General features: G+C 36.6%; 3 protein-coding genes across 6 annotated transcripts; all 3 read left to right on the forward strand.

Moving 5' to 3' along the window:
* Positions 1-446: 446 nt before the first annotated feature.
* Positions 447-1,446, forward strand: LOC21393054 (putative pectinesterase/pectinesterase inhibitor 26). The gene has a single exon (XM_010088924.2). The coding sequence runs from the start codon at positions 568-570 to the stop codon at positions 1,339-1,341; it is 774 nt and encodes a 257-aa protein (XP_010087226.1). The 5' UTR covers positions 447-567; the 3' UTR covers positions 1,342-1,446.
* Positions 1,447-5,620: 4,174 nt separating this feature from the next.
* On the forward strand, positions 5,621-9,656 carry LOC21393056 (E3 ubiquitin-protein ligase RBBP6). 4 transcript variants are annotated; one of them, XM_024163565.1, is made up of 7 exons: positions 5,621-6,201; positions 6,864-7,624; positions 8,011-8,653; positions 8,744-8,844; positions 8,931-9,020; positions 9,125-9,252; positions 9,345-9,656. In XM_024163565.1, exons 2-7 carry the CDS (start codon positions 6,974-6,976, stop codon positions 9,487-9,489), a joined length of 1,758 nt encoding a protein of 585 aa, XP_024019333.1. In that variant the 5' UTR covers positions 5,621-6,201; positions 6,864-6,973; the 3' UTR covers positions 9,490-9,656. The 4 variants fall into 4 exon arrangements, with proteins under 4 accessions (XP_024019333.1, XP_024019343.1, XP_010087228.1 ...); XM_024163575.1 differs by having other exon boundaries at positions 9,131-9,252; XM_010088926.2 differs by having other exon boundaries at positions 8,014-8,653.
* An 887-nt stretch (positions 9,657-10,543) lies between these two features.
* Positions 10,544-13,488, forward strand: LOC21393057 (ATP-dependent Clp protease proteolytic subunit 5, chloroplastic). The gene is made up of 9 exons (XM_010088927.2): positions 10,544-10,843; positions 11,476-11,595; positions 11,708-11,822; positions 11,917-12,009; positions 12,144-12,189; positions 12,282-12,354; positions 12,465-12,499; positions 12,597-12,685; positions 13,011-13,488. The coding sequence occupies exons 1-9, from the start codon at positions 10,713-10,715 to the stop codon at positions 13,248-13,250; spliced, it is 942 nt and encodes a 313-aa protein (XP_010087229.1). The 5' UTR covers positions 10,544-10,712; the 3' UTR covers positions 13,251-13,488.
* Positions 13,489-14,887: the final 1,399 nt, after the last annotated feature.

Below are 14,887 nucleotides of genomic sequence, written 5' to 3' on the forward strand. Positions count from 1 at the left end.
TCTGATTCTCTCTTCCCCCCCCCCCCCCCCCCCCCTCTTTTTTTTTTTTTTTCACCGTAACTCAATACCTTTGATCATTTACATTGCCCAAATATAATTACTTTTACAAACCAATCTCACTAGAGCCGTAAAATATATATTTTATATATAGTCAATTTTAGAAGAAGAAAAAAAGAATAAATACTAAAAATTAATATTGGGAAATGAATATTTTTCGACTAAAACTTTAAAAAAAAGATTTTTTTTTTTTAAAGAAAACAAAACTCATTAATATGTTCAATATTTTGAGGTGTAAAGATAATTAGTTAATAATTCTAATAATAGGGGCATTGAAGAAATAAGGCTAGTTTTCTTTTAAGAAAAGAAGACTAGTTAATATGTTTAATATCTTGAGGTGTAAAAATAATTTGTTAATAGTTCTAATAATAGGAGCCTTGACTTAAGGGAGGCCTTAGGCAGTTACCTTAACAGCCTCACCCTAAGCCGGCATTGTCCCTAATTTCCCACATCTCCCATGCTTTATCTTTCTGTCTCTCCTCTGCATTCCCCTCCTTAGAGGCCAACAAAATGGAGCTCAACTTTGGAATCCTCCTAATCATTTCCTTCTCTTATGTGCTGCTTATCTCACCTCTAGCCTTATGCCACCCAAGCCCAGCTCCATCCCCGATTCCCGTCTCGTACATCTCGGAGGCCCCGGCATACATCCCCGACCCCTCCGCCTCGTACATCTCCAATGTCCCGGCTTCATCACCCAAACCATCATTGGCCCCGGACTCTTCCCCAGCCCCAAGCCCTTCATTGGCCTCGGAAACTTCCCCTGCCTCAAGTCCATCATCCAACGTCGAGTTCAAGGCTGAAAAACCATCAAATGCACTTGACCCGGTCGACCTTACAGCCATCAAGAAAATATGTGATGTCACAGAGAATCCTGAGCTATGCGCCAACTCCATCCTGCCCTACATGAAGGGGGCTATCAACCCTATGACAGCCCTCCAAACAGAGATCAACACATTCTTAAACCTCACGGAAAAGGCGCTTGCGCAGCTCAAGGCCTCGGCCAACAACCCTTCCACATCTAGCTCTACGGTGGATAACCTCAAAGTGTGCTTGGATATCTATACCTCGGCCAAGGATGACCTAAACCAAGCCCTGGACGCCATCGCTTCCAACGACATGGGGTTGTTGAAAAGCGTGCTCAGCGGGGCGATTACCGATTTGGGGACGTGTGATGACACTTTCGCCGAGGGCGGAGATGAGTTGCCGTTAAACAATGATTTGGTTGCTACAATGCATAAGCTGGCTAACAACTGCATGGACATTTCCGCAGTACTGCTCGTTTAGATGTATTTGATATAATTGAAACGTGAAAGATGATTAATGTAAACGAGTCTTGTTTTCTTTGTTAACGGTCTATCGTTAATGTCTCTATTATGACGATTATCTCAATTATGGGCTCTAATTAGCTGCTTATGGTGCAACATTTTTTTTGTTTTTTTGTTTTTTATTCAGAGGAGATACAAACACAGGATGAATGTTTTTCTTATTTGATTATATATGTTGACCATCTAATTAATACTGCTTATGTACCCAATTATATGTAATTACAGGATTGCATCTTTGTCTACGCAGACTTTCATATTGAGGTTAGATAAATTACAATTGCATTAGAAGTTCAGCATTGAACAAGATCAAAACCGCAACGAATATCAACAAAAGCATAGGAAAGAATTCCAATTAGTTTACCCCATGGCGAGATTACTTTAAAATGAAATATTTTCTTTCAGAAGAATTCAAGGTCGTAGTACAACCAAGAAATATGCTGCAATATAGTTTATAACATTAAGACGTCAGAAAACATAACAGAACACAGAAACTACCATATTTCTATCCTAACTATGTGGAAAGATTCTCATCGCATACATATAAAGTTGAAGATTACTTGAATGGCATGAAAAGTGAAAACGAAAATAATGCGAAAAGAGATGCTATAGTATCAAGCCTTTTTAATTCCACCAAATTAAAGAAAAAATATATATTATGAACTTTTTAATATATATACTTTCATTAACCATTTTTTTTCTCCATTGGTAATTAAGACCATTTTTAAAGACTAATTAACAAGACAACTAACATATATATCGCGCAAATATCAATCTCTAAAACATCATGTAGTTATATCCAAAACAGAATACAAAAATAGGAGAGATTGGGATTACAATATTATCATTATCGACAAAATCTAACTTGGGTGCTTCAGCTTTATATCTTCTGGATTCTTGTAACTGTACTGTCTTAAAATTACAATAAATATGAACAAACTCCTATATCGATGGAAAACCCCAAAACACTCCGGTCATTCTATGTAAGTTTAAGACACACACACGCATATATATACTCACACAGACAAGACATACTCAAGATTAAACATTATTGGCGATGGACATGAACATGAACATGGAAATCCTCGTCCTCGTATCGGTCACCTCTCTCCTCCTCTCACCTCCCACTATCCTCGCAGCCAAACATCCCCCATCAACAATCTCCCCGAGACAGCAGAGACTCCTCTCGCAACTCCAAGAAATCTGCAACAAAACGACACACCCTTCACTCTGCGCAAACTCCGTCATAAAATATTACTCCAAAACGTCGTCTTTTAAGACCGCTACGAGAGTTGAGCCCGTGACGGTGCTATACGCGGGCATCCAGGCCACGTCGGAGTACGTCGAGAGCGCCGCCACAGAGGCCTGGAGGCTCCGAAGCGACACGTCGTTTGGAGCTTCCGTGGTATGTGAGGAGGTTTATGGGAAGGTAATGGAGGTGGATCTGAGGACGGCGGTGGATGGGATTTTGACGAAGGACTTGTTTGTGCTGTTTACGAGCCTTCAGAACGTCGGGATCGCCGCCACGGCCTGCGAGGAAGCGTTGCAAGCGACGTCGTTTGAGAAGGTGCCGGTGTCGGTGATGACGGAGTTTGGTGAGAAGGTTTCGCAGATGGGTGTCGTTTGCTTGGACCTGGCTCATATGCTTGACTGGCGCATTCATGATTGATGATGAGGGGAGGAGGAGAGATACTGTTGTCGTATGTGGTGTGGGAAATTAAAATTAAGATAAGATTAAAATGTTTTCTATTTTGTTGCGTGCAATGCAAGAAGTACTTTAACACGAGATTTGTTGATGAAATTTTATGAAGGAAAGCGTGCTACAATAATAGTGTTTGTGTGAGTTATTATTGATTGATGTTGCTCAATAAGAGAGATAGGGGCCGGGAGACGAGAGGAGAGGAGAGATGTTGTCGTATGGAAAATGTGGACAAATTAGTTGTTGTTATTATTGGCTTTTATTTTTATTTTTAGAGTTGTTGTTATTATTGTTATTTATTTATTTATTTATTTACGTGCAATGCAAGGATTAGAAGATGAAATGTTGTTGATGATATATATGAAAGAAAACGTGCTACAATGTTTGTATAAGTTACTAATTGTCCTTGATTTTTGCTAAGATAAGCACTGCTTATGGAATGTGGAGTTCCCTTTCTCGTGATTTGCACATTCCTTTGTATAATAATTATCTTTTTTTATCTTTTTTTATCTTTTTTTTTTCTTTTTAAGAAGGGAATGGCGCAGAAGGTGTAAATTGAGACAAATATTTCAGTTTAAAGACTCAACTATGGTTGATAAAAGTATTTGGACAAACTTACATGGTTTGTCATGGTTTTGTGAAAACCTATCATTTATACCATTTTGAATAGTTGGGTGCTATTGTGATTTTTTATTTTTTCATTGTTAATTGAAAGGAAAATTTTATTTTGGTACCATCTGTTATATTAAAATTTGAATTTGGTACCCTCTATTTTTAAAAATTTCACGCCGGTGTCTTGACATTTTAGAAAATCTTTTTTTTAGGTACTTCGGAGCCATTTTTTGGGATATGAAAAGATAAAATTGTCCTTATTATAAAAATTCATTTATTGACCCTAATTTTGGAGAAAAAAGGATTTTCAAAAAGAATTTTAAAAAGCTGAATTTTTTAAAAAAGATTATGCTCTATAGGTATAACAATTTATAAAATCCTTTATTTTCTTTAAAAAGATTTTCAAAAAAAAAAAAAGCAGAGGGTACTAAAAGAAGATTTTCTAAAAGGTCGAGGTACCAGTATGAAATTTTCAAAAATAAAGTGTACCGATAAAACAGAGAGTATCAAAATGAATGCCCGTTTGGTTGGAGGATTCGTTCTTTGATTCGAATCATGGTTTATGGTTCGCTATAGTATTTTTTCTCACAAAAAACACTCGTAAATCGAAAATGGTTCTAATCTCGTAGTTCTAATCCATGAACCAAACGAGCTCGAAATGTTTCCTTAATTAAATTAGCAATTGTTTATTTTTAAATAGAGTGATGTAAATAATACTTCTCACTATCTTGAGTGGTACTTCTGGTTTTTCCTTAATTTTTGTAAGATAAAGTGATATGAAGACCATACTTGAGCCTAAATGAGATGGTAATAGCGTCAACATAGAAAACGACAATAAAAGGAGGACAGTACCATCAAGGAAACGACAACGTCCTTTAAACGTTTATGGAAAAGACGACAACAACCTAAAAATACGATAGTAATTGGACAAACGGCAACAGCTGGTAAAAAATAAACAACAAAATGTAAAAACGACAATGGTGTTAAACAATGAAAATAATCTGAAAAGGACGCAAACTGAGAGAGGATTTTTGGGGGAAAGAAAACCAAAGAAAAGAAAAGTTAAAACTGGACGAGATAACCGTTTATTGTCATAACCTCAAAATAAGACAGTAATTGGACAAACTACAATAGCCATTAAAAAATAAAGAAAAAAATTGTAGAAATCACAATAGCGTTAAACAGTGAAAATAATATGAAAACGACAAAACGACGCAAACTGGAGAAGGATTTTTAGGGGTAAAAAACCAAAGAAAAGAAAAATTGAAACTGGACGCGGTAACGGTTTAAAGAAAACGACAATATTCTTAAAATACGACTATAATTGGACAAATGGCAATTGTTATTATTGAAAAAATAAAGAAAAAAAATGTAAAAACGACAATATCGTTAATCGACGAAAATAATCTGAAAACGACGTAAGCTGGGAAAGGATTGTTTTAGGGAAAAAAAAAAACCAAAGAAAAGAAAAGTTGAAATTTGACGAGATTAAGGTCTCATTCTTTTCGCTGATTCGAGTTTTATTACAGTAAAAAATTTTCAGAAACAGTCATATTTAACTTTTTTTTACAGTAAAAAATTTTCACACAATATCATATCTCAACTCAAATTAAAAATTTAAATTAACAAACCGAACGGCTTTAACAAAAAGGGAAGAAATAAATATGTCTCCCCATTCTTCTTTTTTAATAAGTCCTGTTAATTGATGGCACAGAGGATAAAATCGGCCAAACAATAATTTGACCCTTAAAAGAGATAACATAACCGTAGAGTTCACCAAATAAAGAGACAAATTAACTAATCAGAAAAGACAGGTCTGACACGTGGCAACTCAGAAGAGGACACAAACACACTAACGTAAGCCGACGGGTGCGCACGGTCTTAAACTACGCACAAACTTGCAGGGTCTTTAGTCTTCACAAAGAGAGAAAGAAAGAGATAGCTAAAAAGCTTGTATTAGAGAGAAGACGGGTCGAGTTGAGGAGTTAGTATAACTCAGTGAGTGGGTTCGACCGAGTCAGGACGAAATTGGGATATAAATCGAAAAAAATCAAAAACAAAAAAAAAAAAAAGGAAAAAAAGGAAAAAAAAAAACCCACAGGAAGGGGACTTTGGGCTTAGGAACGAGATGGTGAAGAACGAGAAGGAGATTATTACCACTACCACCACCTCCACCTTCTTTCTCTTTCTCTCTCTTCTTTTTCTTTCTTACCCAATCTTTCCTAACCTTAACCCTAACCCTAACTTCTTCTCTTCTTTATTCGCCATCGTCGCCCATCTTATTCTTTGCTGTTTTTCTCCGCGATTCCTTTCCTCGTCTCTTCAATTCTCTCGCTGTTTCTTCGTCTTGCTGGTTTGGCCAATTGGGGTTCGGGAGCTTTTTCGTTGGGGAAGATTTTCGATTTCTTCCTTTTTACGGCGGCGCTCGGTCCCGGTGCTCGGATTGCCTTCGGAGGATAAAGGTTAATTGGATTGATTGGGTCGTGTCTTTTGATTTTGACGTGAAAAGAGGTATCTTTTGTGTCAGTGTATGGGTTTTTATTTTCCTGTTTTGCGGAATTTGGGTCTGTAATTGGTTGTGAGCTTCTGGGTTTCTCTTTGTTGGTGATGGATTCATTGTGTGTTTGTGTATGTTTTGCGGGATTCGGATGATCTCTGTGTCTGGTTTTGGGTTTGAGGTTCCTAATTTTGGTGTTTTGATTAGGGTTTACTTTGATTTTTAATTTTTTTTTTGGGTAAACTGTTTTAGGCAATTCATTTAATTTCGTATAAAATTTATTGCTTTAGTGAATGTCTGATGGATCATTGCTTGCATTTTCGTTCTTTTGGGTGCATTTTATTTATCTCTTCCTGTTTGCTTCTTTATTGGTTTCTTTTATATCAATTGAGACTTATTGCGTCTGAATTTTTCCAGTTTTGTTATTGTTTTGTTGGTTTTGAATTAGATATCTTAGCTACTGTAGATTTATTCTTCTGGGGTGTTGGATTGTCTCTTTTGTCTGTTGCGAGCTATTCACTGGTTGTTACTGTGGGTGTCTTGTTATGAATGCAATACCTCATACAATTTTCACACAATTATATGTTTTTATTATTCTAAAGCACCGGAAGAGAACATAACATCTCTATTTTGCTCAACGGGGAAAATGTCATATGTTTCCTTATTTCTGGTATAGGTTTTTCCTTGAGTTTGCTGGAGGAGAGGTTATTATGGTATTGTCTCTTAATGTAATGTACTGAGACGTAGTAGCGGGAAAAGAAAAAAGGGTACATTTGCATTCCCCTAATGGAAGAGTTTGGTGTTGCTGCTCGGTTTGATGGTATTGGCAATACTGTGAGAAAGAAGAGGAGCCAAACTTGTCGTCGACCTCGACCGGATTCACAGACGCATGTGGAAAATAATGATGAATCGCCGATGTCGTCAACACCACCTTCCGATGATGTGAATAAGGCTTCTAGTGATGAGAATGCTGGTTATGATTCAAATTCAAACAGGAAAGAGTTCAGTCTTAATCAATGTATGTCCAAGGTTTCTTCCGCTGCTGGGAGAGATAGAAAGGATGGGGGGTTTAATTTATATCACAGTAACGAGCCAGGGCGAAGTGGGTCCAATAACAAACGTTCAAGCGAAGGTGTCCTTGCGCCAGCTAATTGGAAAGGCTCGAGCACGGGGAAGGATGGTGTTGAATCAGAATCAAGAGGTGCAGATGTACTTAGTGGACGGAATGGAGAGAGTTCGAGTTCTAGGCAGTCAGTAATGTTGGATGGATTTGGAAATGAAAATAAGGTTAAAAAAGTTAAGCTCAAAGTTGGTGGTGTGACACGTACAATTCAAGCCAATTCTGCCTCTAATGGTATGTCAGGTGGTACTGGATCCTCCTCAAAAAGTTCTCGAGCCTCAGATGCCTCTAGACCGCGGCAGAAGCATAGTATTCAGGTATTTAACAGTTATTTTTGTCATATTGAGTTTCTTAGTAACGGTAACAATCATTTAGAAGAGCAATTCCATTTTTCCCCTCTTTTAGGTACAGTGTTATTAAATTTTAAATTGGTTACAGGATCTTAGAAGCATCCAATTCTTAATTGTCAGTTATCTCTTTTAGATACTCATATTTCACGTGCGTATTCGTAGCACTGAGGAAAATAATTTTCCATCTGAGTGAGTTTCTTAATTGGGTAAAATTGATATTTTGGATCTTATTGTTGTGGAATAATATCTTCTGTATTAATGTTTAGTTATGGTGTATATCGGCATATTAAATGCTTTGTTACTGGCAGAATCCAGTGTAATCTTTTTGCTGAACAGATCTTTTAATTTTATAGCAGGCAGATTCAGATGAATACATTTCCTCTTCCGATAAGAGAAGTGGCTTACAAGGAATTCCGTGGAAGGATTTCTCAAGAGCTGGTTTTAGTATTAGGAGGGACGATTCTTTGATGGGGAAGGCTTCAGGTAAGAGTTCCTCCGGAAGGGAAGGGGACAAGTCTGAACCAGTGCGTAAGAGCAAGCGGGTTCCCAAGAGGCGTGTGCTTGATGGGGACTTTGATGATGAGGAGGATGATGAAATCCGGTACCTAGAGAAACTTAAAACGTCAAAGGTTGCTCCAGGTTATAGAGAAGATGATGAAGAGCCTAGCAAGAAACATAGAAAACTTTCTGTGGTTTCCAATATTGAAATTGGTGGTCCGTCAAGGTCGGCCAAAGATGGGAAGAAGAAGTTGAGGTTAGATAGATTGTCTGGGGACACTGACTATGAGGAAGACGAAGAGTCATCTGATGGTGAAATTGATGGTAAGAAGAAGAGGAAAAAGCAGAGGAAGGAAACTGTAGACTCATTGATGGATGGTAAGAGGGAAATGACTCTGACAACACGTCAGCGGGCTCTTCAGTCTAGCAAAGATGCTTCAACTTCTGGTACAAGCTTAATTGAGTTTCCAAATGGTTTACCGCCTGCTCCACCAAGAAGTGAGTTTTTCCATAGTCTTTTCACATTCTTTTGATTGTTTCTGATGAAATTCAATTAAAGGGTTTGTTGCTTATTTTTCTTGGTTGTAGGGCAAAAGGAGAAACTTACGGATGTGGAGCAGCAACTAAAGAAAGCTGAGGCTGCCCAAAGACGTAGGTTGCAAGTGGAGAAAGCTAATAGGGAGACTGAGGTTTGATCATCTTGTTTATGTCTTCCATCAATTGTTTTGGAGCTGTAAAAGTAGCTTTTTGCTTACTTGCACCGAATTATATGCAGGCCGAGGCAATTAGGAAAATCCTGGGTCAAGATTCTAGCAGGAAGAAACGGGAAGATAAAATAAAGAAGCGCCAGGAGGAGCTGGCACAGGTAATGAAACGGTTATTTTTGTAAACTTATATCTCCAGCTCCTTTGTGCAAACAAATAGCATTATTTACTTTTGTTGTTCACATTTGATCGTTTTCTTTGGCAGGAGAAGGCTGCTAATGCTTTATTACTCGCATCAAACACCATCAGATGGGTGATGGGTCCTACTGGGACTGTGGTGACATTCCCAAATGAAATGGGCTTCCCTAGTATTTTCAACTCCAAGCCCTCCAGGTAATAAGAACATCATTTCTCTTAAACTCAAAAAGTTGCACACCTATACTTGTTTGGTGATGTTCTAAAAGATTGTTTTGATGAATGTTCAGTTATCCTCCTCCACGAGAAAACTGCGCGGGCCCTTTGTGTTCTAACCCATACAAGTATCGGGATTCAAAGTCAAAGCTTCCTCTTTGCAGCCTGCAATGCTACAAAGCCATTCAAGAAAAGATGCTAGCTGAAACTACCTGCTAGTGCTCGCAGTAACCTGGCTTTAGCTTTGAGGCTTTGCCAGTTTTGTCACATTTATGTTGATAAACAGATATTTTTATGTAGTGCTCTGTATTTGGAGATCGGTGAACAAACTCTTTGACTTAAAGTAGAGAGAGATTAATACAAGTTCTTGCTATTCTTCAGATGTTGCTGTAATATAGCTCTTTTTCGTTTCGTATTAATAATTGTTTTGAAGTAATTTCTCCATCTGGGGCACTCTGTTCTAGTTTTTCTAATGTGAGGACAGGGTTGTGTATTATGGGCCAAATCAATTAGATTATAGGATAAAAACTATTATTAGAATGTCATAAATAATAAGTCTCTACAAAATCACGGCAAATCATGTGTTTTACTTTATATTCCACTCTTACTGTATCGAAGATGAATACTTATCACATCGGAATTTCACACATTATATATTACAGAATTCCTAGGAGAGAAATCGGAATTTCACACATTATATATTATAGAATTCCTATGAGAGAAATCTTAAGAGGAAATTGCTCTCCGCCTCTCCCATTGCCAAAAGTAATCTACTAGGTTGTCATTGGTAATTTATTATATGTAGCCAGAATCAACAATCATTGGCCGTCGTCGGCGTCGGTCGTTATAATCGGTGATTTAATATTCCTTTTCAATAATACATTATTACCGATAATCTTTACCGGATTATTTTCCATTTTTGACACATGACAGAGCATATTTAGTAGATTATCACCCAATTATTATTATTATTATTATTTTTTCAAGAAATTCTCAGCCGAAATAAACATAATCTGAGAAGGATCCCTCTATTGGGCCACCTTGCGGACCAATCATGGGCTCATCGAAATGGACTTCCCTGTTAGTGGGCTCCAGATTTTTTTCCAACTCGAAAGCAACGGGTATTGGACTAGAGAAAATTACAAAATTTGTCGTTAAGAGTGCATGATATTGTAATCTAAACGAAGGGCAATAACGTAAAATCACAAGGCAATGGCCCGAACGAAGGCGTTTGGGGGCAGATTGAAGAAGATGCACCAATTCATTCCTTTCAGCTGCTTTCGACAGTCACTCTCTTCTATACTGCTCTTTCTTGCTTCACCTTCCTTCCTTCCTCTTCTATTATATATTTTTCCGCCGGCGTACGCTCCAGCGGATAAGGGAAACACTCCGACCACATTCGACGGCTCCGAAGTGAAAATACTCGCAATTTCAGTGGAGAAATGGCTCACACTTTCGTCTCCACTTCGCCTTCTTCTCTCCGATTCAACTCCCTTGCCTTCTTCGCTCCTAACCCTAGCTCCAACTCCGACCCTCTCAAGCTCTCTCTTCCTTTCCAACCCTTGCGTTCCAGGTACTACTCTTCTACAACTCTTTTTTCTTAATCTCTCTCTCTCTCTCGCTCTGTGTGTGTGTGTGTGTGAAATTTCTGTGTTTGTCATCCAAGTTGAAATTGTGTTGTATGATAATTTCCTTTTAATTTTAAGAATATATCAGGTTTCGATTTGGTTCAGGATTTGTGTAGAAAAGGATTTATGAACGCCTCTGTTATTACCCAGGAGCTTAGATATTTTATTGCAATTTGTTTAATAGAGCTATTTGGATTGGTTTAGGATAGAACTTTCGCGGTTCAAATCTGAAAAACTGTTGAATGAAACCGTATTGTTTCTAAAGCCTTGGAAAAAAAAAAAATAAGTTGGCCGAATTGATACATAAATAACTGATGAGGAACAAGCTATAGATAGTTAGGAATTTAAAATATTTGTATTTATCTATTAGGATTATATAGGTTTGGTTAAGTTTAAATGTTGAGTTTATCTTATTACTTGGTTTGACTCACTATTTTACTCTCTTTTTATGTTCTTATACTCTTCAATTACTAGTTACTACTGTAAAAGTTCAACTCAAAATAGAGAAGTATTTTGTGTTTATGTCGTTTTGTTTATCCGGGTCCTGTATATCATCAAGTGCTGAATAATTTTACAGGAAGTTGAAGAAGCTAGTTGGAAATGTAAAAAACGCTCAGAATTCATCTATCAAGGCCGTTTACTCCAGTGAGTTTTGGGTGCCAGAAAAGAGCTCACGTCAGGGAATTTGGTCCATAAGGTAGAATTTAGAGATGTTAGTTGAAATGCATCTTAATAAAATGCCTTTCTTTTTCCTTTTCATTTATGTCACTTGTTTTATTTTGCTGGAAACTGTTGTCTGGGTGTTGTAGGGATGATCTGCAAGTCCCAACGTCACCCTACTTCCCTACATATGCACAGGGACAGGGGCCGCCGCCGATGGTGCAAGAGCGCTTCCAGAGTGTCATTAGTCAGCTTTTTCAGCATGTAAGGAGTGGTTTTGATAATTTCCATTGTTATCTTGGCTCAATTGTTGAAGTTTCTGATTGCTTTTTTTTTATCTTGTGGTTGTGATTATCAGAGAATAATTCGCTGTGGTGGTGCTGTTGATGATGACATGGCAAACATAATAGTTGCTCAACTTCTTTATCTCGATGCTGTTGATCCTAATAAGGTCCGTTGGCAGTTGCATTATCCTTTTTGGCTTCCGGGGTTTTATTTCCTCTCTTTATCTTCTCATAATTATTGGAAAATTAAAGATTGATGTGCAAATGATCGAACCATATTATGTTCTCATTTTGTAAACAGGATATTGTTATGTACGTAAACTCCCCTGGTGGATCGGTTACAGCTGGTAATATTTACATTAGGGACTGTGCTTTTGTATTTTGTTCACAGGGTGTGCATTGATAATTATTTGCTTATCCTGCTCTGTTATTTTCGTAGGAATGGCCATATTTGACACAATGAGGCATATCCGACCTGATGTCTCCACTGTATGCGTTGGACTAGCAGCTAGGTACTTGATATTAGATTTGTTTAGACCCTTTTTAGCATCTCTTGGTGATTTTCATGTGAAACTAATTAGTCTGCTCGACTTGATGAGGCATCTTTTGTTTTCCTTGACAGTATGGGGGCTTTCCTTCTTAGCGCTGGTACCAAAGGTAAAACAGTTATCATGGTTCATGACTAGTTATCTAATCTTGGTTCATCATCTTACTTTTGCTAAATGTCGTCTTCCTGGTGTATTGATAACTGAAGGAAAAAGATACAGTCTGCCAAATTCAAGGATTATGATCCATCAGCCACTCGGTGGAGCTCAAGGTGGACAGACTGATATAGATATTCAGGTACATAATTAGCTCTCTCAACTTTCAGTCTATATCCTGAATCCTTAACATGATTATTAGTTAAAACACGTGTTTATGACACTGATGAACCAACTAATATTTACTTTTTTAAGTTTCCACAAGTTTATCTGCGTTTTCCCAACCAAAAATGCAAACATGGTAACTGAAGCAATGAACTAATGTGCTATATAGCTTGTTCTCGAGAGAAAATTGGTTTTGGCAGTAGGATAATTGAAATTCCTGAGCATTCATCTCAGCCCCAACTTTTGTTTAGTTTCTCATGTACTCATCCGGTTCCTAAGCACTTGAGATGTTGTTTGTGTAGGCAAATGAAATGCTGCATCATAAAGCAAACTTAAATGGGTACCTCTCCTATCACACTGGTCAAAGTCTGGAGAAGATTAACCAGGACACTGATCGTGATTTCTTCATGAGTGCGAAGGAAGCCAAAGACTACGGACTCATAGATGGTGTGATAATGAATCCACTCAAGGCTCTTCAACCTTTGGCAGTTGCAGAGGGCAGTGAAGATAAATCTGCGGCGCAAACTTCAGCAGAGAGTTGAGGTGATGGGGTCTATGAACTTTCTTCTTGTCTTGACAAAAAGCACATGAATGAGTACGTTGTAGAGTCCGATGAAAAGATGATTATAGTTTGTTTACCCAGTTCTTTTAAATGCTGAATAATTTTAGTATTTGTCTGATAAAAACAATAGGAAAACCATTAGTTTTGCGATGGCACCTCTGAATCAATGATTTAGAAATAGAATATTTGCAATTTTCTTTTATAGACTTTTTTTCTCAGGTGATTGGAGCTTCAGCTTAATATGTTTTGTTGTAGCAATAAGTAGGGTGGTTGGACTAAGAATGGTAATGATGATGAAGGGAAAAAAGAAAAAAGGGCAAGAGATGGATACAAATTCAGCTTCTTTCGGCCCTTTTAGATGCCACACGTGTTAATTATCCATGTAGACCTAGTGATATTCATCATAAAGAAACCTAGTGATATTCACCATAAAAAAAGTGATAAAGGGGTTGATTAGAGTATCTTTAATACAGTGTTAAATTGATGCGCGAATGTTAATTTTTGGCATTTGAATGGATAAATCACTCTCTAATATTGTTTTTTATGTTAAATTTAATAAATGTTATACTTTGTGACGAATTTATAACAAAGAATAGCAAATATCAAATATGGCATTTTATTATTATTGGTTGCTATATTAACTTATCTCATTAAATTATTACAACATTTTTATTTAAAAGTTATTTTAATATTAAACGTTTATCTTTATAAGTTTCAAAATATAACAATCACTAAAAAAAATAGATATGATATAGACGAGTACTTTTTAGTGGTACTATAGCATTAGCATTAGTATTAGTATTTGATGGTCGTGGATATATTATTTGAAATACAGTATTTTGATTGAGAAAGTACGTTAATAAATTTGTTTTCTTAATCATTTCCTTTTAAGAGAAAAGTATTATATTCTTATACGAAAAGCTAGTTAGTGTACAGACTTCTTATGAAATTTTGCTAGTTTTATTAGTGTCCAATACGTTTGAAATGTTTTTGTTTTACTTCAAGAAAAAAATAAATAAATAAAGAAGGAATGTATTTGTACGGGCTAATCATCTTATCAATTTTTTTTGGCCACAACCAAATCGTCCTATCAATTTATTCCCCATTACAACCTTTCCAGCCAAAAAGGAAAAAAAAAAGAAAAAAGGGGAATTTTCTCCTATAGATCAGTTTCTCGGTGGTTTCATAATTATAAGATTCGGTTCTATATATCGGTAGCTTAGTTTATAACTGTTAAATTTAATTAAAATACATTGAATTAAAAAAATATATAAGAATAGATGATTTTTTATATATATATATATATCTCACAGCTAAAAAGTAAAAAAACTACTAATAATTTTTTTTTTTTTTCTAATCACATTAGAGAACTCTCAAATAGAAAAAGGAAATGTAATTCAAGCAATTTTTTAGTGTAGAAAAATAATCGTGAAAGATGCGAGCCTCGTAATCCATTAACGTGCAAGGCGTGCGCCTAGATACATGAAATATAATTTTTTCTTTTCTTTTTTCTTTTTCCAAAACTAATGATTTAGATAGATTATACGTCAATTTGGCATTTTCTACAGCGAATCTATGACGGCAAAACCCAAAAAAAAAAAAAAAAAAAAAAAAATC

The sequence above is a fragment of the Morus notabilis genome, unplaced genomic scaffold (genome assembly GCF_000414095.1).
Source record: "Morus notabilis unplaced genomic scaffold, ASM41409v2 Scaffold793, whole genome shotgun sequence".
NCBI classification, from domain to species: Eukaryota; Viridiplantae; Streptophyta; class Magnoliopsida; order Rosales; family Moraceae; genus Morus; species Morus notabilis.

Bases quoted from the DNA above. Each gene is read 5' to 3' on its own strand.
- LOC21393054 (XM_010088924.2), top strand. From the start codon at position 568: ATGGAGCTCAACTTTGGAATCCTCCTAATCATTTCCTTCTCTTATGTG.
- LOC21393056 (XM_024163565.1), top strand. From the start codon at position 6,974: ATGGAAGAGTTTGGTGTTGCTGCTCGGTTTGATGGTATTGGCAATACT. The intron at 8,654-8,743 runs GTGAGTTTTTCC...TCTTGGTTGTAG, and splicing joins ACCGCCTGCTCCACCAAGAA to GGCAAAAGGAGAAACTTACG. The intron at 9,021-9,124 runs GTAATGAAACGG...TTTCTTTGGCAG, and splicing joins GCCAGGAGGAGCTGGCACAG to GAGAAGGCTGCTAATGCTTT.
- LOC21393057 (XM_010088927.2), top strand. From the start codon at position 10,713: ATGGCTCACACTTTCGTCTCCACTTCGCCTTCTTCTCTCCGATTCAAC. The intron at 12,010-12,143 runs GTCCGTTGGCAG...TTTTGTAAACAG, and splicing joins ATGCTGTTGATCCTAATAAG to GATATTGTTATGTACGTAAA. The intron at 12,190-12,281 runs GTAATATTTACA...TTATTTTCGTAG, and splicing joins TGGTGGATCGGTTACAGCTG to GAATGGCCATATTTGACACA.